At 42.7% G+C, this 26,771-nt stretch overlaps 1 protein-coding gene across 2 annotated transcripts in view; it reads left to right on the forward strand.

Annotated features, from left to right (window-relative positions):
• ARHGAP35 (Rho GTPase activating protein 35) overlaps nucleotides 1-26,771 on the forward strand; it is a 117,181-nt gene that overhangs the window by 23,540 nt on the left and 66,870 nt on the right. For both annotated transcript variants that reach the window (XM_036012458.1, XM_028529939.2), the window contains exon 2: nucleotides 18,800-22,676. In XM_036012458.1, the coding sequence (XP_035868351.1) occupies nucleotides 18,993-22,676 (3,684 nt within the window). In that variant the 5' untranslated portion in view covers nucleotides 18,800-18,992. The remainder of the gene's footprint in view (nucleotides 1-18,799; nucleotides 22,677-26,771) is intronic.

A 26,771-nucleotide genomic window follows, 5' to 3' on the forward strand; every position in this document is an offset into this window, starting at 1 on the left:
TGAACCTACAAAATAGGTATGTGTCCTCACTGGGAATTGAACCCCCATCATTTTGGCGTATGGAACAATGCTCCAACCAGCTGAGCCACATCGGCAAGGGCTAAAAATGTTTAAAATGTGCACCAAGGTCACTGTCAGCATTTTTACATTAGCTGATCCCAGTGAGGTTTCAGTACTACGTTGTAAGCAAATTAGGGTAGGGAGATTGGATAGGGCTTTCTACAGCAATAGGAGTATAAAGTAATCACATCAGGGTTGAGGTAGATTCAGGGACTTAATTCTTTCCATTGTAAGTGAATCCCTTAACAGGATTGGGGTATAGATTTGCACTGCCATCATTACTAACCAAAAATGTATTTGAGGAGAGTGCATTTGCTTACAAGAATTTTCGAAGTGTTTCTACAGTTAGGTTTGTTTCTGCCTTTCTGTTGAGCTCTTCCCTTTTTATTTTTTACATTTCAGACTGACAGGCTCTTGGATTCTTAAATACAGTTTCACATTGGTGAAGGCTGCACGTGGGGCAGACCAAATTCTCTACTGACTTGGGTTTTTTTTTTTTACCATAATGTAGGGTGCAGTTTTTCTCCAAGTGCTTCCATTTTGTGATCAGGCTGAGTACTTTTAAGCATGACTCTGTTGCTCTGAGCAGTTGTCCTGAGGACCCTGAAAACAAAGAGCAAATGATGCAATTGGGATGCAATCAAGCGCCTGCGGATTTCAAGGAAAATGATCGTCCACACAACTTCAAAACTCATGGAAAAAGTCAAGCTTTCTTTTAGATCTACCAAATTTATCAAAAACAGCTCGATAAAGTGATTTTTGAGTGTGGTGTAACAGTGATGCAGTGTTGAAGCAGTGATGTAACATGTCTAGGGTGGCTTTAATTTGTGAATAAAATACGACTTCTGATTGATTCTTTGAACTGGTTCATTTTTTCTGTGAAACTTTGAATTGAGGGGACATTGTTTACACTCTCTCCTATCTGCTGTTTTTCACTTTTAGTGAAAGGAAGGACATGGATCCTTTCCCACTGTCACCTGTGGCATGTTGGACTCTGCTGTTTTGTGAGACTGAGATAAAAGAAGTGGACTTTCACCTACCCATTGATTTTTAGTATAGGTATTTTAATTCCTTTAAATTTGAGGCTGATTTCCTCCCAGTAGTATTTAATCTTATGATTTGTTCTTATGAGGGGCCAGTCCCCTAAGGATTTGTATGAATAGTGCTGTCTGATCAGTAAGAAAGATAACTTTTCTGGAGCCTTGCAGCAATATTTCCAGAATAGTGAAGTCACATAATTACTTTGGGGGGGGATTTTTCAGGTATATTGTCTGTGTGGGTGGAAATGAATTTTTGCAATGGGATAAGAAAAACAAGGTTAAATTTAAGGGCGCCAAAACTGTAGCATCTTTTCCCTTCCACAGTTTGAGAAAAGAGGAAAGGAACAAATTAGTGTTATCTCAGACTACTGAAGTCATATTAATTTTTAATTGCAAATTACAAAAGTTTAAAGACAACCATTTTTCATCAAGTCTCACTTTGGAAGTGATCTTTGTGGTTAAAACAATGGCAGACACTCTGTTTCTTTTGTAAGTCTTGGGTGACATCAGTATGCCATGGAGGAGACAGCCTATTGCATCCTGTGACCCTGGGTGAGTCATTTGATCTCCTTGTCTCAGCGCCCTTATATTTGGAATGAGGAGAATACCTGTCCTTCCCAGGTGGGTTCAAGAATCTGTAAGGCAAGTTATATAAAAGTACTTTGAGCAACATAAGGCACATGCACGTATTATGTGGGGCGTATGTTAAAGTTTTGCTTCTAGGTAGGTAAGAGACTGTCCTCCCCCCGCAATGGAGAGCTCTGCTAGAAGCCAGTGGATTATAGCAATAGTAGCTTCCTTTGCTCCAGAAGGCTCAGGCTGCACAGCTGTTTGTGTCCATTCCATCTTTGTAGCAGTGCAGGGCTGGGGTTAAGCCAGGTGCATGGGCTTCAGAGGCAGGCAGCTAAGGCACATGAAGCTGGGTGATCCAGAATGAGTCTCTTGACCTCTCTGAGCCTTTCTCATTTGTAAATGGGGATTATAATAGTATTTGCCTTTTTCAAGTGAAGTGAACTCATTGTGAGTATTATCTGTTTGGTACTGTGCCTGGCTCATGAATATTTGTTAATATTTTAGAGAGATGACTAAAAGGGAAAGCAACTGGGGGGTGTGTGTGTGTGTGTGTAGCCTGTTCTAGGGTACCCTCCGTTCCTTCACTTACCCTGCTTACAATGAGAGGACTTCACATTGGTGTGGGACTCCCACTTTGATTGTTCTTTTATTTTTCTCCTGGCCCCAGGAGGGCCCTCAGTAAGTGATGAACCTGAAGCTCTCCATTGTCAGAGAAAGATGTGATTGTCTGGTAATTGCTACTTTTGTGTATATTCTAGTTTTTGAGGGTTGATTATCTATGAAACATTCAGTAAATCCCATTTTACCAGGCCTTTTCACTTGCCAGTTTCTGAAAGAAATTTATTGTACCTAATTCTTGGGCATGGTTTCCTGTGCTAAGTAATACCAGACCAGTTAAAAATGTTCAGGTGTTTATCTATTTGGCATGTTGGCAAACGAAATATGAAAATTTTGACAGCTGATGGCCTACTTTATTCAGCCTGGAAATCAGCAAGAGTCAAGCTTTGTGCTCTTGCTGGGATTTACATCTTCTCTAGGGTTTCCATTTCATGAAACATTTTTTGTTAATGGAAAAGAAAACTGGGTCAGCAGATGATGTGATGAAGAGCCATACGTGTGGTTTTAATAGTTATTAACCTCTGGAGTTAGCAGTTTTTATTTAGCTTTTTAAAAAGTTTACACCTTCTGACACCTCTTGCCTTTATCTCGGTGTGGTATGATACTGGAAAATGAATTTAAAGGAAAACTTAGATAATGTCCAAGTGATCTCTGAACAGGTTGGAAACACAACTTTTAGGAGTCAGAGGTTCAAATCTGCTCTAGATGGACTCAGTTCTTCATCCTTCCAAGAAAGGGAAATTGTGTCTGGGCAGTGTTTGTAATGGGGTTTCCCGGCTAGATCTGTAACTGAAAAGGTGCAGGGGTGGCTTCGGCAAGGGAGAGGCAAAAATCCCTGCCCCATCTACCAGTTAGAATCCTTTGGTGAGTGGTTTGGATGAGATTTGTTTTTAAGTTGTTTTTTAGAACTAGAATGACTATTTGCTTGGCTTTCAGTCCCAATCTCTCTGAATTCCAGAGCTTTATAATAGTCATAAGCCAGAGACACCAGGTACCTAAGAAGTACCTACTTGCTGTATAGGAGGTTCTGGGGACACATGAAAGGAAACACATATAGATGGATTCTCCTACTCCATAGAAACTCAGGTGTGAAACAGACTTTCTTTTTTAAAAACTGTATAGCTAAATTTCCACTACAGGTGTACAGCTAAACAGACAACAAAACTAGCTTTGTTTTTAGAACTCAAAAATTACAAAGGAGTATATTTAGGGAGATACATTTTAGGTTGGATACATTTAGGAAAGTAGATAGAAACCACTCTAGATACTTAAAGAAGAGAGGAATTTAAATTAAAGAGGTTTGTTACAGAGGTGTTGGAAGAGCATGTGGAGGAGCAAGCGGGAGAAGGAGGTTGTTACCCAATGATCAGGAGCTGCCTTTGGGCTGGAGCCCAGGAGCCTGCACTCACAGACAGCTGTGGACTGGCTGCTGCTGCTACTGGAGCCGTATTGCCGCAGCTCGGCGGGAACCCAGAAGCCAGTGCCCCACTGGTGTGGCCAGGGCCTGTGGTGTGCGCAGTTGCCCGTAGCCCTCCATAGTTGCTCACTGCTACTGCTGCTGCTATTTGCACACAGACCAGAAGCAGGAAAAAAGTGTTATATCTCTCTTCCTGCCATCCAGTCTCCAGCCTTGGGCAGATTCTAACTGGAGGCCAGTGGGCAAAGGAGTCTTGGAAGTATATAGTGTCCGTCTTTCAGTTCTGATGCTACAGAGTATAGGAAGTGCAATGGTGTCAGTAGCTTGGGGATAGTGAATTTGTCATAGTGGGGATGGACAGAGAAGGCATTGTTTTAAACTGATGACATTCATATAGGTGAAGAAGATAGAGAGTGGCCTTCCAGATAAGGGGTGTGTGGAGCCTGTGTGGAGGTGGGAAGCAGGGATATGTAAGGTGTGTGCAGGGAACAGTTTATTGGAGCATGGAGTTCTTGTTGAAGGACAGTGGGAAAGGTAGGTTAGAGTCAGATTGGTGTGGCAGTGTTACAGCAAAAACTCTTATAATCAACACAGAGCACAGTGATTTGGCCCAGGAGAGACCTGTGAGGAAACTCACGCTATTCCAAGATTTGGGATGAAAAGGGCACAACTAAGGCTGTGGTAGTGGAGTTGGAGAGGAATACTCCATCCAAAGTAGGGTTTTTTTGTTTTGTTTTTTAATTTTAATCCTCACCTGAGGATATGTTCAATGACATGAGAGAGAGAGAGAGAGCTACAGAGACATATTGACATAGGAGAGGAACATAAGAGGTTGCTTCCTGAACACACCCCAACCAAGGATTGAACCTGCAGCCTTTTGGTGTACGGGGTCAACACTCCAACCAACTGCGCCACCTGGCCAGGGCCAAGGCAGACTTTTCACTGATAGAGCTGTCAATGGGTTGGGGCAAGCTATTGGAATAAATACATTTTTCTACATCAACTGAATGGAATGATTACGTATTTTGCCATGTATAGAGCATACTTTTTTGCGGCAAAAATAAGGATGTGCATTATACAAGGGTAGTACTAATTCTGTATCTATATAAATGTTTTTAATTCTTTTATTTATGCTTCTGCCTTAAAAGTGTAAGCAGTAGCACTCTAGAAAGCGATAACAATATCTGTGTGCAAAATAATACCCTGGAATATGATAATTAGTTTTGTTTCTATATATAAATAATTAAAAAAATTAAAACAAAGTATTTTTTTTCCTGAGAGAATGGGCCAAAATGTGGGTGTACATTATACACGGCAAAATATGACACTTTATGTTCTTTGAAGGTTCTCTGCTTTTCATGCTTTTTGCCTCTTTCTGAGCTGATGCCTTTGTGACTAAGACTCATCATGATATTGTGAGTCTCTCTATTGAAGTGGCACCAAAGTCACTTTGATCATAAACTGTATTGGTAAATCTGAAACCTGTGTGACCTCTGCAGGGGCCTTGGTAACTTTAGGTGACACTTGAATTACTCAAGGACACCTTTTTAGTTTTTTCTGTAGACATGAATTTACTTATCCCATTTAGCAGGTAATTATCGAGCCATGTTTGGTGCTGAGGTTGGATGGAATTGACAATGAAACAAGAAACACATTAAAGAAAAAAACATTACTTGGTTTAGAGCCTTTGCCAGCTGCTTTTCCTTCTGCCTAAGGCTCTCCTCCACAATTTCCACATTATCGACTCCTTCACTTCTTTTTCGTTGTTGCCCCTTGCTAGAATGTGAGCTCTCTGAACACATTCTGCCGTGTCTGCTGTGCTTGCTTTGTGCAGTGCCTGGCACCATAGTAGGAATTTACAAAAACTCAGTAGTTTCTTGTTCAGTGAGAATAAAGTGAATGGGGGGATCCAGAGAACTGAAGGAAGGCCACAGTGGCTAGTCTAGTGAGAAAAAGAATGGTGGAGATGAGATTATATAGGCCTGAAAGAATTTGGGGTTTTGGTGGAAGGACAGAGGGAAGCTCTGAGGGGTTGTAAGCAGGTGACTGACAAGATCGGATCTGTATTTTCAAATGCTAATTTGCTGCTCTACAGAGTATGGATTGCAGAGAGCAAGAGTAGGCATGGGAGGGAACACGAGAGGCTGTTGGGGTCTCCGTGATCTAGCTTCCCTGGCAGCAGATGGGCTCGCTTTCTTAGCCGTTGAATTCGAGCATCCATATCAAGGGCAGGAATTGATTGTTATCAGTCTAGTTATAACTGCATGTGCTTAGGTTATCATTAGCCCCAAGAGACCTACCTGTCTCCTTGAAGAATGTCATTGTTTAGTGCTGCTACTGACAAGTGAAATCTGTCAGGATAGCTTGGCCGTGAGATGCCATGTAACCAGTTTGTATCTGTGTGTGCCTCCCTGCCTCCTGCAAGATTTAATGACCTAGTTAGGGAGAAAGTCCAGACCTCTTGGCTGCTCTCCAGGTGTTCTACCACTAAAATGTTAATACTACCTTTCTCAGACTTCTTCTGAATCATTTGCTGGCGGTGTAAGTGGCTTTTTAAACTTTGATTTTGCCACTTTTGAGACTGTTTGTACTAGTACTTTTCACTGTCAGAATTTGAGTTGCTTTGGTTACTTGAAGAAGGCCTTTTCACTGGCCTTTACTTTTGACAGTGAAATTGAGTGTCCTGTGATAGGTGGGAATGGTTCCTCCTCCTCCTGACATGTTAGTTGGCAAAGTAGTAGAGGCAGCCTTAATAAAGGTCACTTTGGAAGACTATTAGTTGGGTACTTAGCATTCTTGGCATTCTTGTGGAATGATACAGGTTTATGGCCTTTTTTATTAAGTTCTTAAAATCGAATGGCCTTTAATTAGAAACAAGCACATATAAAAGTCTGTGACTCCAGACAACACTGGCCTTACTGTGTTTGATTATAGAGTGAGGGTTGCTCCTGTAGGAATACAGGTTTTAGAGGGGGAATGGAGAAGGGATGTGAGAGGGATGGAGAGAGGGATGGCTGTTATCAAACACATCCAGCGCTGGCCATGCCATGCAGCCTTCATAGTGTGGAATGTGGACATACAGCTTTTAAGCTCAGTTGCTTTTTGATTGCTCGTGCCTAAGCTTTTTAGCTCTCATGATTCAACTGGTTGAGCTGAGCTTTCTGTGAAATGGTCAGTCTGGAAAATGGAGTTCAGCAGCCTAAGATTTTTTTTTTAAGGCTTTCATCATTTTTAGAGAGAGGGGAGGGAGGGAGAGAGGGAGAGAAACATCAATGTGTGGTTGCCTCTTGTGCACCCCCTACTGGGGACTTGGCCTGAAGCCCAGGCATATGCTCTGACTGGGAAGCGAACTGGTGACCCTTTGGTTCACAGGCTGGCACTCAATCCACTGAGCCACACCAGCCAGGACAGTAGCTTAAGCTTTTTAAACTCATGTGATTATGAAACCTGACAAACCATGGGGCATAGATTTTAATTGCCATCTTTGAAATGGCCCACCTTTATGTTTTAAATAAGACTGGAAGGATATATAAATCCAAGGACTGCCAAGTTATTACAACCCCTGCCCTCCAAAAAATAAAAATAAAACAACAACAACAGTTTTTTTTATCGTATATGGTTTTTCACTGGGTGGAAGGGGCTCACTCAGAATAGTGCGTATCATCTTTTCGTCCTGTGTGTAACCCAGGGTGTCCTAAATGAAGAAGACTGAAGGGGTGGTGTGTTTGATTCCAATTTCATATAAACATGGTATGTTTATTTCGTGTAAACACAGGTGCTGACACCTGTGCCTGTGAGCATACCCAGAGAGATTGTCCTGTCAGGGGCAGCAAAATTGAGACTGGTAGGCCCCTTTACACAGCAGGTCTTCTGAGCAAAAAGTCGAAATAACAGATGGGTGCAGGCACAGGTGAGTGGTCTGAGGAGGTGGGAAGGTGTACGCAGAGGTAAAGCAGCTGGGTCGAATAACCTCTGTTCACCAAACTGTCGTCTTCTGCAGACTAGTGGTCACATTAGCCATATTAGGAAAGTTTTCATTGAAGATTTTAACATAGTCGATCTTGTAGGTAGACAAAGTCATTCTGATGAAAAAGTTTGATAGTCGTGATCTACATTTCTATTCAGTTCTTTCTAGTGTGAGTTAGAAGTCAGCAGCTATTTCTTGTACATTGATTTTAAGACCTTTTGAGTAGCTGTAATAAGTTCCTAAAACTATGTGTGACCATGGGGAGTGGGAGGAGAGGTCATCGAGGGAAATACTTAGTGGGTTTATGTTGGGATGAAGCAGTGCGGGCATTCTGTACATATGTAACTGAGAAAGATGTGTTCTATCCTAATACAAGTATATTTTTAATAATCTGAACTCAGAGACATGGTTTTTCTGAATAGCAGCCAAATACGTGAGATCAGGATGATTTCCTCTAGTATAGGGTTCCCCAACCCCTGGGCCGGGGACCGGTACTGGTCTGTGGCCTTAGAAAAATTGTCTTCCACAAAACCGGTGCCAAAGAGTTTGGGGATTGCTGCTTTAGTAGACAGGATAGCTGTCATAGAAGAGGAGGCCAGACCTGTTTTCCTTCGAAGTCTGAAGGCTGAAGTAGTGATAAGAGGCTGACTCTGATCTTCATGAAAATTATTGACCAAGAACTGTCAAGGAGGAGTGGTTGATAAGAAAGAAGGAACTGGTTTCTATTCTGGTCTGTTATCTAAGGGAAAATCATGAAGCTAGCATTTTATAGAAAATGCCATTTGTTATAAATTCCTTATATGATCACAAGTGTTTTCTTAGTTATTTCTGGGCTCCCTAGCAGGACATGTTACTTGTAGAGTTTGAAATTTATCTTGAAGTGTAGTGGGTGGTAGATAGGTATTATATAGAACATATAGCAGAAGCTCATGAAAGTATACATATGGTGTAGATTATAGATGTGATAAATGGTACTGGCTGAATGTCTCTCTTTTTTGTCCCCTTTCCAGTCATTTTGATTCCAGGATCTTGAGTAAGCTTACCATCTCTGCCTGGCTGGGGGTGGGGTGGGAGAGAGGCCCAGTTAGAGCCCAGGTCTGACAGCAGCTTCTGTGATTGACTTCCTTTCCCTTCAGTTTCACATTTGTCACCTGAAGGAGCTGGCTGCCAGCTCTCCCCAGCTCTGCCTTCAAAGGGCAGCAGATCAGCTCACCTAGAAGTTCTTTTAGCTGTTAATTCCAAGAAGAATCTTAGGAATTTTTTTCTAATTGGCTCATTTTCTCCAGATTTTGCTTATTTATCTGCTCTTTCCCCTTGGCGGGCTCCCTTGACAGTGACACAGGGTCATGGTTTAAGTATGGGAAGGAAATTATGGCCTTGAGCACAGTCAGAAAGAATCTGGCTCTTAGGCGTTTCCTGTGCCACCGCTAAATTACAAAGATGGGGCCCTGACAAGGTTTTTCAAAGGGGCATCTTACACCGCCACTGTGTCAGCGTTTCCATCGTAAGCAGTTGTTTTTCATAGTGCTTATTATGATGAGGTTGGAAGTGGCCTTTACATGGGAAACATTTACCTAGTGGGCGAGGATAAAATAGCAGGCAGAAATAGGGAGAGAGGGTGAGAGTGCAAGGGTTACTTTCAGAAGTCCCCTTTTCAGCCCAGACCTGACCATGCCATTCTTGCGCAGTATCCAGGGAGTTGCTCAGAGGATGAAGTCCAGACTCTCCTCAATGTGACAGGGCCCTCCACAGATTTTCCCCCAACCTCTCTTGCTGTACGCTGTACAAGCCTTCTGCTCTCTGTTCCAACTTGCTGGCCAGGACAGCATGGTTGAGTGGGAAGATGGGAACTGGGGGACGAGGGGTGGAATAGAAAGGCTGGGGATGGTGTCAGGAGACCTGGGTTCTGGAGCGGGCTCCATCTCTCACTAGCTGAGTCTTTTTCCTTTCTGTCTCAGTGGTCACTGATCTGCGTAAATTTCCTGAATGAGAGAAGAGTCTGGGACAGATCAGGAGGCTTTTTTTTGGACTCTTGTCTCTTGGCAGAATCTTGGGAATCAGATCACCAAATATCTTACTAAATGGCTTTTGGAACCATGAAATTTTTGAGCTGTTTAAAACTACAGATCTTTAATAAATTTTTGTTGTTGTTTTATGTGGGAGCCTAGCATATAAAACAGATCAAATTGAGTTGCTCTATTTTAAGGCTGGAAAGTCTGATGCCTTAGTCCCAAAGAACTGTCGGTTAGATCCAGGGCCTTCCAGGGCACTGCTTTTCAGTATTTCTTCGCACTTGTTCCAGTGAGGGTTAGAGTCACCTGTTCAGTAAGACCCCAGGCCAAGAGGCCTAGTGTGGAAGGGGAAGAGTGGATTGCTGTAGGCAGTCCGTAGTGGTTGAGACAGGGCCATGTTCAAATCCTCGCTCTGCCTGCCAGCTGTGTGAACTTGTGTTTATTTCTCTGAATTGTATCCTTTAAAAAAAAACTGTAGAGAAAAGTCTGTTAGGCATGTGTAGTAGGAACACTTAAAAGGTGAATACCCGTGTAACCAACCCAAGTCAAGAAACAGAAGGGAAGCTCCACTCATGTCCTTTATCCATCATATGTCCTTTCCTAGCCTCATAGTAGGAACTTGAAATAGGCTTTTTAAATATTGAGGTGATAAACCTTTGGGTAAGAAATAATATTTCTCATAATAAGTTTGTTAATAGTGCCTACATGTACCATCTTTTCATTCAGACAATCGAATCTAGTTTGTTTCAAACATATTACCTCATATATTCATCTCCTCCAGAAAAAGGTAGTCATAAACACCTCGATTTAGCAGATTTTCACATATGATCAATTGAGCATAGGACAAAATTTGGTGCTGATTCTGGGCCCCTTTCCATGTTCTATCTTGTAACTTCATTTTTTACCTCTATCAGACCTCTGTTTTTAATTTCATTCAAAACAAGACAAGTATGTAAGTACATGTGGAGGCCAGAAAATGGGAAGGAGGAATTGGAGCATTGATTTGGCCGGTGTGAGTCCTGAATCAGTTCTTTTTTTTTTTTTTTTTTTTTTAGAGAGGGAAGGGAGGGAAAGAGACAGACAGACACAGACAGACATCAGTGTGCGGTTGCTGGGGGTTATGGCCTGCAACCCAGGAATGTACCCTGGCTGGGAATCGAACCTGGGACACTTTGGTTCCCAGCCCGCGCTCAATCCACTGAGCTACGCCAGCCAGGGCTCTGAATCAGTTCTTTAATCTGTGGGCCCAAGTTGTTCCTACTCAAATTTGATGGACTTAAAGTTGGCTCTGTTTGTTCTGTTTCTGTATGACCATTATTCTTATTGTCAGTTCATGTACATTAAATAAAAGAAAACCATTCCTTTAAAATTCATCCATGTGGCATAACTTTTATTACTTGCAGTAGCCTGTTTTAGAACTGGCAATTTATAGAATAATGCAAATGAATAGTGAGGAATAATTAAAAATAATGGGCTGAAATTCTCATGTCATCTTAGAATGCCATCAGGGAATAGAATAGTAAGGCTTACTGTTGGACTTGAAAATAAGCTGACCTATTTTTCCCAATTGACAGAAATGCCTGTTTCTTCAGCACTGTCCTGTGTTTGCAAAGCACATTTGGCTGGACAGTGCCTCCACTTGCATATTCAGAGAAATGATTATGGAGAACATTCTTTCAAAAAGAACTTCTTTTCTACTGAGAGGTTAAAAAAAACTGAGTAGATCATAAGTGCTCAGAAATAACAGCTGAAATAATTTTCCAAGTGTTCTTTACCATTTCAAAAGTCAATATAAAATTTGTCTGAATACCAGGAAATTCAAAGGTGTAAGACTCAGCTATATTTTCGTATCTTGGTTTGGTAAAAATCTCAGCTCACAGTGTTAATGATGGCGAGCCTGTGATACCGAGGCTTATTGTAGTGCCTTCAGTTTCAAATTCGCCTTGGTTTTGCATTATCTTTGGTGTGGAATATTTTTACAGCTTATCAGAAATCATGTTTTTCTTAATATAGGTAACCCAGAGAAATTGCACTGCATCAAGGAGAAAGAGTTCTCAGCCTTTCATTTTGCCTTTGTTTCTAGTTGCTTTGATCAGATAGCTTGATTAGAACTCCAGAGCTACCTGGTAGAAAGCTGCTGAGGATAAAGTTCAAGGAAGTGCTTTTGCTGAAAGCAACCCCCTTCATTCATCAGGGGAATTTGATTTCATCCTGTGAATAACTTGGCTTAGAAATTCTTTTTCTTTGGGACAGGCTTGTAGACTTCTATACACCTCAGAGCATGAGAACTGTGTTAGGGTGAAAAGTGGGCTGCTTGCTTTATTCTGTGGAGTCTGGCTAGGTGGTAAGATAGCGGAGTTCTGTTTTTCTACGCTGGAATTCAGAGGTGATTTTGCCAAGGCTTGGGGTGGGGGCGAGGGTGGAATGAATTGAGAGGCGCAGGAAAGGACATTTGGAAAAATTATAAATGGCATGTCAGAGATCCTTTCCTAGCTGCTCTTTAAAAAACTAACTGAAGGCCAGATTATTTTCAAAGCAAACATCTGAGTTATCAGTTCTTGAAAATTGTTTTTGAGCCTTTGTGTGTGTCTCATCGGGCTCTCTAGAGAGTGCTGTCCATTGAGTTAGCAGAAGGTACAGTGAGCCGAACGCACACACATGCCCAGTGTCCAAGAATAGCCCATCTGTTGCGTGAGATTCCATGTTTCAAGACCAGATGGTTAAACACTTAAATCAGTCTTTCCAAAGATCCAGATGACCCATTTCAAAGATTTCCTGTACTCTGAGCCCTAGGGATAGTGTGAGATTCCGTGGCCATGAGGAAATCCTCCCTCCTACACTGCATAGGAGTAGGTATGTGTAGCCTGTACTGGCGGGAGCAGCCACCAGGACTATTCTGGGTAGATATCATTTACTCTTTGCTTCCTTTGTAAATCCATGGTTTTCTGCCCCCCCCCCCATGTTGTTATTTTAATTTGCATTGGACTGAAAGGTAGGTAGAATTTAATTGCCATATTCAAATAGAGTTTTCTTTTATGTAAATGATCCTCTTCTTATAGACTGTGTTGATTTGTTGGGTGAAAAGTTGATGTAGAAGTGTTACTACAGTGCATAATATTGGTGGGATAAAAGATTATTTTCATATTAGATTCTCAGAGGTAAAGTACGGTCTGTTCATTGTCTGAGTCTTGGCTGCCCTTCTTATCTTTTACCTCCAGTGCATGAAAACTCTGTTCTAGTCAGTCTGTCCCCAAACACGTCTGGTGCTTTTCCCTCTTGGTTACCATTTTCATGCCCTTTCACGTTTTTAGGCTTGGGCTATCTCTCCAAGCCCTGCCAGTCTCTCATGTACCAATTCAAATTCTACTTCAGCTCTGCCAGCTTCCCCAACCACCCCAGAGCTTAATCTGTTCCTTTCTCTAGACCCCAGGAAATGGTCTGTGCCATTTATTGTCTTGTGATTTGGTTATTTTTAAGTAAAAGCATTGCATCTCAAGTAAATTACAAGATTCCCATCAGTGCCCCGTTCTTTGTTTCATCACACATCTATCTCTGTAAATTTGTATTTGATTTGGTCGGTGGACAGCTCAGTTCTCAGTTCTAAAGATTAGAGACTGGAGTAATACAAAAATGCGTAACTCCTGGAGTACCATGAAGGAAGGAGAGAACCAGCTGCTCTGTACCTGGGACCATCTGTTCTCTTCCGTTCAGTAGGAAAGGCTCTGTGGTTGTGCTTGTTGAGTTGGACGCCATCCTTCCCATGCGGTGAAGAGATGAGCAGAATTAAGGGTGTTGCTTCACATTCCGACAGAAGTCACACAGAGGAGATGAAGACTCTGTATCAGTCAGGCTCATGAAGATGATAATTCTTCTTTACAGCTAAATACACTGACTCGTCATTTGTGCATATCCCTAACTTAAATATTTTTATATATTCTTTTGAATTTCACAGATGAATGAATTGGGTGAATAAGGACCTTGGACTCCACTTCCAACTTTTCATCTCTAATATGTCTAACATTTTAGAATGAAAAACAACCCAAAATCTTAAGAAAATGCCCTTTAATGTTTATTGATATGAAAATGGATACATTGGGACTTTAGAGAATATTTTGTTTAAATTCAGCAGTTCAGCAGACCATAGAGTAATGTTCTCTTACTTGAGTTTTTATATTCCATCCTTCCTGGCTCATTTGGAAAGTCAATTCCTCTAGAAAATTCTCCTTAAGGAGTTTCTCTTACAGGGAAAATGTTTCCTAGTTAGAGCGCTTCCTTTTGCTCTTCTCTCTCGTGTAGCTATGAATCTTATCATGTACCTACTTAATGCAAACATTTTAACCAGCTGCTGATGGTAATTCATAGCTTTGAAACCTCGTTTCAAAACTTTGTGCTGAGAAGCATGAGGTTTAGAAAATGCTGGAGTTTTTTTTTAGTTACAGTGCATATAGTTCCATTCTTTTTTGCCCTGTTGGAATTAAGAAAAATTATGGTAACAAGTGTTTTCTTCCTTTGCTAGCTGCCCCCTATGAAATTATTTCCTTAGTATATAATATTATAGTATTATTAGTTTGCTAGTGTTCTGTATGTGGTTATTTGGAAATAAACGTGTTTTCAGAATTTCTTGACTGCTCTCGTAGAGAGAGATGCTGGTTTTGGTTGTGGGCAATGGTGGTGGACCTGTGTGTGTATCACAAAGCATCCCAGATCACACAGTGCACAACACATTTCCTCTGGGGTGGGGCATGAGGTTGCGGTTGGGAGGGGAAAACACTGACAGAATTGCTGGCAGTAGGCACTTTAGCAGCCATAGTAATGTGGATCTCAGTGGCATTTCTGTGCCCTGTGATATGCACACTGTCCTGGGAACGTTACCACTGCTTGCCCTGGGTGTTCTGTCGAGGTGTTAAAAAAGAGAACATTCTCCTCCCGCCTTCCAGCTGAGGCGCCCTTTTGGGAGCTGGTGTCTTGGTTAGACACATTAAATAAACAACTCTGGGACTCTGGTGACAGGTTCTAAAAAAGCTCTTATATGTTCACATTGTGTTTTTGTGACGTATTTGTGATAAAGAATTGAAAATACTCCTGAATTATTTTCCTTTCTCAAGTAGTTGACTTATGGCATAAAACTAACTGAATGTTAAGTTATGTGTTTTTCTTTTTTTAATACAAGTAGCTCTGTAAAGCCCAAAGATAAAAGGAGGTACCGTTTTAAAGAATACTTCCTCCCCTCTGCTATAACTCTTTGGTTTTAAAAGGATTAGTATTGGCAGATTATTAGAATGTATATTTTGCTGTTTGAGAAGCTTAGTTGCCCACTAAGAATACCAGTTCCTGTCCGATTTAAAGACGTTGTGAAGTCTTGGACGTGCTTTGTCTTCTGCTTTCTCTTTCTTTGTGGTCTTCAGATCATTAAATTCAGTGACTCAGCTAATTTTTTTATTCACCTCTTAGAAAAGTTGAATGTGTTTGTGACCAAGCACTTAAGGTTATTTCCTTTAAACCAAGTGTTTGAGATGTTTTTAGATTTATACGGGCTTTGTTTACTGTGTAATTCAGTCCAATTGAGGAACTAGTAAAACTGCATTATCCAGACATCAAAGACGGATTTGTAAGAAGAGCATACTTATACCAGGAAACCTATTAGGTTTCTAACAAGTAGAAAGTTACCAGGTGTCCAAAAATTAACCACTCCCATGCCAGCTTTTTTTTTTTCTTTTTTCTTTTTTGTAGCTTTTAAAAGTCAGTTAGCATTCTGGGTTTAAAATAGTTGCTGTGTTCTTGAGTGAAAAATGTTGCTTTCTTTAGCTTCCTTCAGATAACTGAGACTTGACTTTAATGGACTACACAGAGTACATGCCATTTAAAAATATAACTAAATAGGTGTTGAATGGATTATAAATACATTTTAGTTTAGTTCAAAATTGAACCAATATCTTTATTTCTTGAGTTTTATGAACAGGTTGGGGTATGCTTTCCTGAGATTTCTGTGAAGGAAGATGATTTGGCCCACCTTACAGAGAACAAGTGGACTGATTTGCTAGGTGCATGCAGCAGTCAACTGAAGTAGGACCCATGTCACCAAGTTGCATTTCAAGAATGGTCAAGTGGGTGGCCTTGAGTCCTGCCAGACCCAGGGATGAAGAGCTGATAGAGCAGGGCCCTGTTACAGGAGTAGCACCCTTGACTTCCTGAAACCTTTATCAACATTCCAGTCTGAGGCTCCGTTAAACTCCGTCTCCTCATGGGCAGAAACAAAATTGTATCTGCGCAGTACAGAGTGGTGCACAAAAGCACCTACACTTTGTTCACAGCTTTCCTTTTCAGGTGTTCCAGAGGGTGTATGTAAACATGCTTTATTTAGGAATTGATAAGCATCTTATCATTTTACTTAGGTAAGCAGTCCCCTAGGGGGTTCGGGGAGGGGAAGGTTTGCTGGGCCTCTCCCAAGGATGCCCGCTTGCTTCTGCCAGAGTCTGGAACTTGCCTTCTTCAGGAGAACACCACTAGGCTATCAGGAGGCAATTGCTGAGCAGTTGCTGAGCTTTCCCGTTTGCAAATGGTCACATAATTTTTACATACCACGTCTAGCCACATTTTGTTTCCACAGAGGGTTTGGCTTTTTGGGTTATCAAAGGAAGATACGGTTGTTTGGGAAAGGCCTATGAAGTTATCATAGGGGACAACTGTGCTCCCCCATTCATTGGCCCCCTGTCTGTGTCAGCATAACATGTGGTGGTCTGGCTTCTTGGGATATCTCTTGTGAACTCGGCCACACAAACATATTAAAGTTATGGATATACTGGGTTCCTTCATAAATGAGATTCAAAAGAAAATTGTTCTGTTTGTTTATTTTAAATTCTCCTCTTTGGGAGATCTTGGGAGACTCTTCATTTGGCTGCAGGTTCAGCAATTACAAAGTCATATTTGTGCATCTAAGTAGACGGCAGTGGTAGTATAAATAGTAGTAGCGAGGCCACCGCTGTTGTGGTTCAGTTGGTTGGGTATCATCCCACAGACTGAAGGGTTGCCGGTTCAATTCCTGGTCTGGGCACATGCCTGGGTTGTGGGTTCAGTCCACAGTCAGGGCACATACAGAAGGCAACCAATCAATGTTTTTCTCTCACGTCAATGATTCGCCCCTTAAAACACACACACACACACACACACACACACACACACACACACAATAGTAGCCAGAAGACCATTTCTGTAGGGACAGCCAAAGACTACACATTTGACTTACTTCAGCTGGAAAGTTGTTAAAGACTTTGTAAGACATCATAACATCGCATTACTTCATCTATTCAGACTACATCCTGTGCAATGCCACTTTCCAGCCACTGCTCTGCTTCCGCAACCTTCAGGGGAAATATCCAAACCCTTTGTTAAGTGGCTTAACCTGGCCCCTGCTCACTTGCTAATGCAGCTCCCCCACCTCCTCCCCACACACAGTTTGTTTCACACTTTGTTCCCCCTTTTTTTTCTGGGGAGGGCGGAGTCTTTGCACATTTCCTTTCTTCTGCTTCGGGTCTACCTGAGATGGAAAGCTTTTCTTTCAGAAAGGCTTTCCTAAATCTGAAAGGGTGGGCTTGGGGACTCTGTAGTACGCTGGTTGTTCACGCAGTCCCTCTCTCAGTGAGTATCTGTGTCAAGCACTGTGTCACAGGCTGAGGGTGCAGAGGTGAGCAAGGCAGGGGCGCACCTTGTCCTCACAGAGCTTATGTTTTTGTCAGGGAAGCCATTCCATGTTCACACCCTTAAAAAAACAGCTTCATCTGGAAATAACCACAGGCTTATAGAAAGTTGCAAAAATTAAAATAGCACAAAGAAATACACACTTTGCCCAAATTCACCTATTGTTAATGTTTTACTTGCATTCTTTCTCTCTATATATACCTAATGTTTTTTTCCTGGACCCTCAAGTACATTATGGCCTTTTTTCCCCAAATACTTCAGAGTGTGTTTCCTAAGAGTGGGGCTGTTCTCTCACATGATAGTTACCAACCTCATACATTTACATTGATAAACTACTCTTATCTGACATTTTGTTATGGTCCAGTGTTGTTCATTGATCTAATAATGTCCTCTCTGGCACTCCCCCTCCCCTCCTTCTGGAGCCAAATTCAGCTTAGGGTCAGGGTGATTGCATTCAGTAAGGGTGTTTCTGTAGCCTCCCTTAATCTGTAATGTTTGCATAGCCATTCTCTGTCAGTGATGACATTGATGTCTTTTGAAAAGTATAGAGTGCCCCCCATTTCTTAAACAGAGTTTTGCTCATTTTGTGTTTTCTTATGTCTCCTTGTGATTTGAATGCGCTAATGGATTCTAGGCCATCATACTGCAGATGCCCCCTCTTGGGGGGATCACATCTGGAGGTCTGTGACGTCCTTCTAGCCCTCTTTGTTGATGATAATTTTTATTACCCAAAGTGTTGCACACTTTCTCCACCGTATAATAAGTGGGTGGAGAGTGGGTTTTAAAAAGTTCTTCCCTTTGCATCTAATAAATAGTCTTTCAGAGTACACCTCAATTCTGTGCAAATACCCTGTGCCTCCTCAAAATTTCCCCCCTAATTAACATCAAGTGATGATTCTTGTCTGATCCAGTAGTATGACCTGAAAGTTTCTTTTTTTTTTTTTTTTTGCAGCGGGTCATGATTTGTTACTGTACTTAATTGTTTTGGTGTCCAGCTTATCCCAGATGCGACCTTAGGAAGCTCCTTTGATTTGTTCCTGCATCCTTGCGAGGCCCTATCATTTTTGCGAGCACGTCCTTTCTTGCACAACAACATGTTCCAGGCTTATCTTGTACCAACTCTGCCCTAGCCCTGGGATCAGCTGTTTTTCCGCCCTCAAACCCTTGTTTTAGCATGTAGCACACCTGCTTACTTATGTGTCTTCCTCCGTTAGATGACATTGTCCCTCTCTGAGGGTCTGTCCATGTCAGTCTTATTCATCACTCCTACATCTTCACCCAGCATTAGGCCTGGCACATTCACTGGTTACTATGAGTATTCGCTGAATAAGAACATCAATTTTTGCTATAGTTCGTTGATTATAATTGGGTTCCAAAATGATGATGCTGATGGGTTTTCTGTTTTTCCCCCATCTAGGAAGAAATGTTGGCTATTTGGTGATGAAAAGTGACAAAAACTGACCTCGTACTGGTATACAAACACTATGGGACCTGACACTTTGGCCGTGTGGGCAGCCGGCCCCCACTGATAATGTTGGGAAGCTGTCAGGTTCGCTGGAAAACACTAATCTGATCTCGGAAGTGGTTGATTGTGGCAGGATGTGTCGACAATGATGATGGCAAGAAAGCAAGATGTCCGCATTCCCACCTACAACATCAGTGTGGTGGGATTGTCTGGGACGGAGAAGGAGAAGGGCCAGTGTGGCATTGGGAAGTCTTGTCTGTGCAACCGCTTCGTGCGCCCAAGTGCTGATGAATTCCACTTGGACCATACCTCTGTCCTCAGCACCAGTGACTTTGGTGGGCGAGTGGTCAATAATGACCATTTTCTCTACTGGGGAGAAGTTAGCCGATCCCTGGAGGATTGCATGGAATGTAAGATGCACATCGTGGAACAGACTGAATTCATTGATGATCAAACTTTTCAACCTCATCGAAGCACGGCCCTGCAGCCCTATATCAAGAGAGCGGCTGCGACCAAGCTGGCGTCGGCTGAGAAACTCATGTACTTTTGCACTGACCAGCTGGGGCTGGAGCAGGACTTTGAGCAGAAACAAATGCCAGATGGAAAGCTGCTAATTGATGGTTTTCTTCTTGGTATTGACGTTAGCAGGGGCATGAATAGGAACTTTGATGACCAGCTCAAGTTTGTCTCCAATCTCTACAATCAGCTTGCAAAAACAAAAAAACCCATAGTGGTGGTCCTGACTAAGTGCGATGAGGGCGTTGAGCGGTACATTAGAGATGCACATACTTTTGCCTTAAGCAAAAAGAACCTCCAGGTTGTGGAGACCTCAGCAAGATCCAACGTAAATGTGGACTTGGCTTTCAGCACCTTAGTGCAACTCATTGATAAAAGTCGGGGAAAGACGAAAATCATTCCTTACTTTGAAGCTCTCAAGCAGCAGAGTCAGCAGATAGCTACGGCAAAAGACAAATATGAGTGGCTAGTGAGTCGCATTGTAAAAAATCACAACGAGAACTGGCTAAGTGTCAGCCGAAAGATGCAGGCCTCCCCTGAGTACCAGGACTATGTCTACCTGGAAGGGACTCAGAAAGCCAGGAAGCTATTTCTCCAGCACATCCACCGCCTCAAGCACGAGCATATTGAACGCAGAAGGAAGTTGTACCTGGCAGCCCTGCCGTTAGCTTTTGAAGCTCTTATACCTAATCTAGATGAAATAGACCACCTAAGCTGCATAAAAGCCAAAAAACTCTTGGAGACCAAGGCAGAATTCTTGAAGTGGTTTGTTGTGCTTGAGGAGACCCCGTGGGATGCCACCAGCCACATTGACAACATGGAGAACGAGCGGATTCCCTTTGATTTAATGGATACAGTTCCTGCAGAGCAGCTGTATGAGGCCCACTTAGAGAAACTACGGAATGAGAGGAAAAGAGCTGAGATGAGAAGAGCATTTAAAGAAAACTTGGAGACCTCGCCTTTCATAACTCCCGGGAAGCCCTGGGAAGAGGCCCGTAGTTTCATCATGAATGAAGATTTCTACCAGTGGCTGGAAGAATCTGTATATATGGATATCTATGGCAAACACCAAAAGCAGATTATAGACAGAGCCAAGGAAGAGTTTCAGGAGCTGCTTCTGGAGTATTCAGAATTGTTCTATGAGCTGGAGCTGGATGCAAAGCCCAGCAAGGAGAAGATGGGGGTTATTCAGGATGTTCTGGGAGAAGAACAGAGATTTAAAGCATTACAGAAGCTCCAAGCTGAGCGCGATGCCCTTATTCTGAAGCACATTCATTTTGTGTACCACCCAACAAAGGAAACGTGCCCTAGCTGCCCCGCTTGTGTGGATGCTAAGATTGAGCACTTAATTAGTTCTCGGTTTATCCGGCCTTCTGACCGGAATCAGAAAAATTCACTCTCTGACCCCAACATTGATAGAATTAACTTGGTTATCTTGGGCAAAGATGGTCTTGCCCGAGAGTTGGCCAATGAGATTCGAGCTCTTTGTACAAATGATGACAAGTATGTGATAGATGGTAAAATGTATGAGCTTTCCCTGAGGCCAATAGAAGGGAATGTCAGGCTTCCAGTAAACTCTTTTCAGACACCAACCTTTCAGCCCCATGGATGTCTCTGCCTCTATAATTCAAAGGAGTCTCTGTCCTATGTAGTGGAGAGCATAGAGAAGAGTAGGGAGTCCACACTTGGCAGGCGAGATAATCACCTAGTTCATCTACCCCTGACGTTAATTTTGGTTAATAAAAGAGGAGACACCAGTGGAGAGACCCTGCATAGCTTAATCCAACAAGGTCAGCAGATTGCTAGCAAACTTCAGTGTGTCTTTCTGGACCCTGCTTCTGCTGGCATCGGTTATGGACGCAACATTAACGAAAAGCAAATCAGTCAAGTTTTGAAAGGACTCCTGGACTCTAAGCGTAACTTGAACCTGGTCAGCTCTACTGCCAGCATCAAAGATCTGGCCGATGTTGACCTGAGAATTGTTATGTGTCTGATGTGTGGAGATCCTTTTAGTGCAGACGACATACTCTTTCCTGTCCTTCAGTCCCAAACCTGCAAATCTTCCCATTGTGGGAGCAACAGCTCTGTTTTACTTGAACTACCAATTGGACTACACAAGAAGCGCATTGAACTGTCTATTCTTTCATACCATTCCTCATTTAGCATCAGAAAAAGCCGGTTGGTCCATGGGTACATTGTTTTTTATTCAGCCAAACGTAAGGCCTCCTTGGCTATGTTACGTGCCTTTCTTTGTGAAGTGCAGGATATTATCCCCATTCAGCTGGTTGCACTCACTGACGGCGCTATAGATGTCTTGGACAATGACTTAAGTCGGGAACAGCTGACTGAGGGGGAGGAGATTGCTCAAGAAATTGATGGCAGATTCACAAGCATCCCCTGTAGCCAACCCCAGCATAAACTTGAGCTCTTCCACCCATTTTTTAAAGATGTGGTGGAGAAAAAGAACATAATCGAGGCTACTCATATGTACGATAATGTTGCCGAGGCCTGCAGCACCACAGAGGAGGTGTTTAACTCCCCCCGGGCGGGCTCTCCGCTCTGCAACTCAAACCTGCAGGATTCGGAAGAGGATATTGAGCCCCCTTCTTATGGCCTGTTTCGAGAAGACACATCACTGCCCTCCCTGTCCAAAGACCATTCTAAGCTCTCTATGGAACTGGAGGTAAATGATGGGCTGTCTTTCATCATGGGCAACTTTGAGAGTAAACTGAACAACAAAGTACCTCCACCAGTCAAACCAAAGCCTCCTGTCCATTTTGAAATTACGAAGGGGGATCTGTCTTACTTAGACCAAGGCCATAGAGATGGACAGAGGAAGTCTGTGTCTTCTAGCACCTGGTTACCTCCGGATGGGTTCGATCCTTCTGATTATGCTGAACCCATGGATGCTGTGGTCAAGCCAAGGAATGAAGAAGAAAACATATACTCAGTGCCCCATGACAGCACCCAAGGCAAGATCATCACCATTCGGAATATCAACAAAGCCCAGTCTAACGGCAGCGGGAATGGTTCCGACAGTGAAATGGACACCAGCTCTCTCGAGCGAGGCCGAAAAGTATCCATCGTGAGCAAGCCAGTGCTATACAGGACGAGATGCAGCCGGCTGGGGAGGTTTGCTAGTTACCGAACCAGCTTCAGTGTGGGGAGCGATGATGAGCTGGGGCCCATCCGGAAGAAAGAGGAGGACCAAGCATCCCAAGGTTATAAAGGGGACAATGCTGTCATTCCGTATGAAACAGACGAAGACCCAAGGAGGAGGAATATTCTTCGCAGTCTAAGAAGAAACACTAAGGTAAGAGGCCAGTTTAGAAATGAATCATAGGAGTGGCTTGCAGAGTGTCTCAGTGAGAGTTGATTGATGATGATGATTTCAAGGACAACTTATTCTGGTAAATATTAAAAATCTACTGTGTGGGTGTATACTCTTTGACTTATCATAAAAAAGTAAGCAGGGTTTCTGGTAGCTACTATTGGCAGCCATTAGTGGTAAGACCTTAGATAGACAGTCCAAGTTGTCTTTGTTCAAAATGATAATTAATTACCAAAATGAGCAGACAGTGTTGAATTTGCCAGTGTCCTGACCAGTAGCCAAGTCAGTGACGATATGCTTGCTCTTCCTTCACTGAAACACCAGAATCTGAAATTGTGTGCCTTAGTCTCTCACTTGTTCCTCTTCCCCATAAGGTTGCTGCATTTCTTAGGAAAAATTGATAATTATTTTATTAGCACACGCAAATGAGTAGAAGGTCTTCAAGTACATAAATGAAAAATAGGAACCTTACCACTGCGAGTTCTAAACCTGCCCTACATGTGCCGTGCCCGGAAGGGGCAGGGCAGTGTCATTGTGTGTTCTGTTCCCCTCTCACTCTGAACTGAGTGTTAATAAATATCATAGGCATTCTTTTCCTGTCCGGTTTCCCCTCGGTTTGGTTTTTCCACTTGGATTCCTTCATCTGCCTTCAGTATTTTGTTCTCCAAAGGTTGGGAGTGGACAGACCCATTGAAAGCATGAAGCCAGAAAAAGCCTGACCTGCCTCCCGGTATTTCCTTAAAGCTCTCTTGTGTAATGACACTGGGATCCAGACATTCTGAACGTTTTGTCTTCCCTTCCTCCTCCACTCCCCGTGTGCCAGAACAGCTTATTGAGATGCTGACGGTCTTCTAATTTAGGGGACTGTTTGCACACCTGAGAATTAGATGGTGGCATAATAATACATGCTATGAATTAGAACTGTTTTTGTGACTTCTACATTTTTAATACCTGTTGAAAATAATGCTTTTAAAACACATTCCCAAACAAGCTGTGCTTTCAAGAGCACACACAGTGTAGGCTCAGCAGAAAACAGCTGGGTATGGTGAGCCTCAGAGATGGCTGCATTCATGCTGGTAACGAGCACTTTTTACCTAAGAACTTTGCTACTCAGGGTTGCTGGCTCAGCATGCAAGAAGTGATTGCCTTTCCGTCTATCTTAGTTATGTGGGCCACACCTCTTTGAGTCAAATAAAAATGATACCTCTGGCCCAAGAGCAATAGCGTGCCAGAAGTCAGTTTAGGAGTATCCTTTGGAAAGAGTGAGTAAAAGGTGAAATTGTCTTTTCCTGCCTTGGAAAATGGTGTTTTGAAATGAGTATAGTTGTTTTGTCATCTTAATGCAGAGATAAGCAAAGCTTTGATTCTCTTCCTGGTTGGAGCAAACCTCCAATTAAAATTGCTGCCATTAACACAGACTGACACTTGTTTTACTGGAAAAGCAAGATACCACGGGCCAGAGAATGTCATGCCAGCCCCTACATGGGGGATTTGGCCTTTGATTTTTATTGGCATGACAAAGCAATAAGTATTTATTTGAAGTGAGGGGGGAGCCAGTTGGTAATGGAAAGCACACCTAGTGCTTCCTGCATGCCAGACAACACTGGGGGAGATGGCACGGATCCTTCTTGCCCAGACCTACACATCCAGTTGAGGCAGCAAGACCTACACAGACTGTGAAAATAGGTGGTCTGCCCAGGGGGCGCTGTGTTGGGGCAGAGGGGAAACCCCTTGTTGGGGGTGGTTAAGGTAGTGTAGTATGTGATTAGGAGCCCAGGCTCTGGGGATGGGGGGCGGGGGAGGCTAAATGCCAAGTCCTCCACTTCCTCACTAGGACTTTGGGCACATGATTCACCTCTCCACATCCCTGCTGCAAAAGGAGAGAACAGAGCAGTACCTTCCTCATTGGGGTCATGGGGAATGGAATGAGATTATATACAGAGAACACTGAGCGTACTTGCATGCTGGCTAAGCATTAGTTACGACATTATTTAACTAGACCTTGGAGAAAGAGGTATTGAAAGGCTAGAAAATGAAAAAATTCATGTTGTATTCAAAGAAAGGAGAAAACTGATCTGGTGTAGCTGTGGGCTTGGGGGACCAACATTATCCTGACCTTCTGTGCAAATTTTAACCCCATGTGTTACTTAGCTGCTTTTTCAGCACTCACCCGAGCAACCGTCCCAACAACAACAAAAAAACTACGCTCCTGGTACCAGAGTGATGTGGAGAAAGAGAAATTGCTCGGCCTCTTGGCTCATTTGCTAGATTAGCTCTTTACTGTAAAATTGGACTTGGAGTGAGGGACTCGCTTTCATTTCTGCTAATGAAAGTGCAGACTGTAGAGCTGACTCTCATTCTGGGTCCTTTTCCCAGCTGAACCATTTAGCAACCCAGCCTCATAGTGGGAGCCTTCCGCACTCAGCTGAATGAAATTGAAAATCTACGATTGCACTGCAGTGGGGTCCATGAATAGATGCTTTGTCTGTAAAGAGTTGTTGTCGCACATGGTCTCTGTCTCCCAGTGCCATGCGTTTGCAAAGAGGGGATCAGGACCGGCAGGGTCTTATTTTAAAGCCAAAAACCGGCTGGGGTGCCTTGTTCCACAAAATGTGCCTTTTGGGCAAGCTCAAATTGCTGAATTTAGTGTGTTTGACCACGGATTAAAGAGAAGCCATTATTGGTTATTTACCCTTCTATCTTATGTGCTCTTATTTTTGTGTAAAAAAAAAAAACCACACACACAATGATAAAGAAAATCTTTCACTCACTGGAGCTACCACATGACAAGACAACCTATTGAAAAGCAAACCGATTCAATCATGCATTGTTTGGTCTATAAGGCAGCAAGTAGCCAGTTTGACAGTTTGTGTGTCCCGTTCCCCCCAAGTGAATTGGCTTATTTCATTGGATTCAGTGAATTGGCTGGTTGTTGTGGCTTTGTGTGGACACAGCTCTCATTTTGTGAGGCCTAGAACGGGAGTTAAAAGTTTCTAGTGTGAATAAAAACCAGCTGGGGAATTGGGCTGCTTTCTCCCCAGGGAAGGATGTTGCGTTTTGACAGACAAGCTGAATGGTATGAAATATGATCTCTTTGTAACCTGCTCAGGAAAGACTCAGTATGTGCTTCCAAAAGGCTAGTTCTACTTAATGAGATGTGAGGCCAAATAAATACCTTGGATTTTCTGATTCCTACATGAATTTTATCTTTTAAGAGCAATACTTTTGCTCCAGCGCTCATTCATTCTTTTAGGAAGGAAACAATTCAATGCATGGGCATTTAGTGAGCATTTGTGTTCATCTACTTTAAGTCACAGGGACGACAGATGTTGAACATGTACTTAGGTTCATTCTGAATTTTACCAGGATGCTGTGGAGTTGTGTAGCAAGGCATTTTAACCTCAACTAGGGTATCTGGGAAAGCTCCCCAAAGAAACGGTATATAAAGCTGGGGCTTACAGGGTGGGGTGGGCAAAGTCAGTGAAGATAGAGGTTTCGTGGAAGAGCTTTCGAGAAAGTAGTATGGAAGTTGGAGCTGCAAAAACATGGCATGTTCAAAGAGTTTAAAGAAACCTAGCGTGGCTACTGCAGAAAGGGAGGCAGAGCCAGGGGTATGCATATCATGTGCACATTTTGTATTTTGCTACCTTTACCGAGTACCTGCCTACTGCATACAGGGTACAGTACAGTACCAGGCTTTTCATGTCAGTTTTTCATCCCTCTCTCTCATAAGTCTTAAGTGGTTTTTAGAGTTTTGTGTTTTAGAGATGACAAAACAGGCTTAGAGAGCTTAAACGCCCTGCCCAAGTTAGTGTAGTTACTAAGTGGAGGAGCTGAGATTTTGAAGCCATGTCCACAGACTTGCACTTCCACTGGGTTTTTAGACTCTGGTCTACAAGAAAGATGGGAATATTCGGTAGCCAGGCATATATTTGGACCACTCAGTGAGTCCAATCAATTTCTTCCTCTTGGACAAAGGACTTTGATTACCATCTGACAAAAATCCATTTCCCCACACTGCCTCCTAAGAACAACATGGTGCTGTTTGTTTCTAGTTCCAGAGTCTAGCTGAGTAGA

Source organism: Phyllostomus discolor, chromosome 12, assembly GCF_004126475.2.
Source record: "Phyllostomus discolor isolate MPI-MPIP mPhyDis1 chromosome 12, mPhyDis1.pri.v3, whole genome shotgun sequence".
Classification (NCBI taxonomy): Eukaryota; Metazoa; Chordata; class Mammalia; order Chiroptera; family Phyllostomidae; genus Phyllostomus; species Phyllostomus discolor.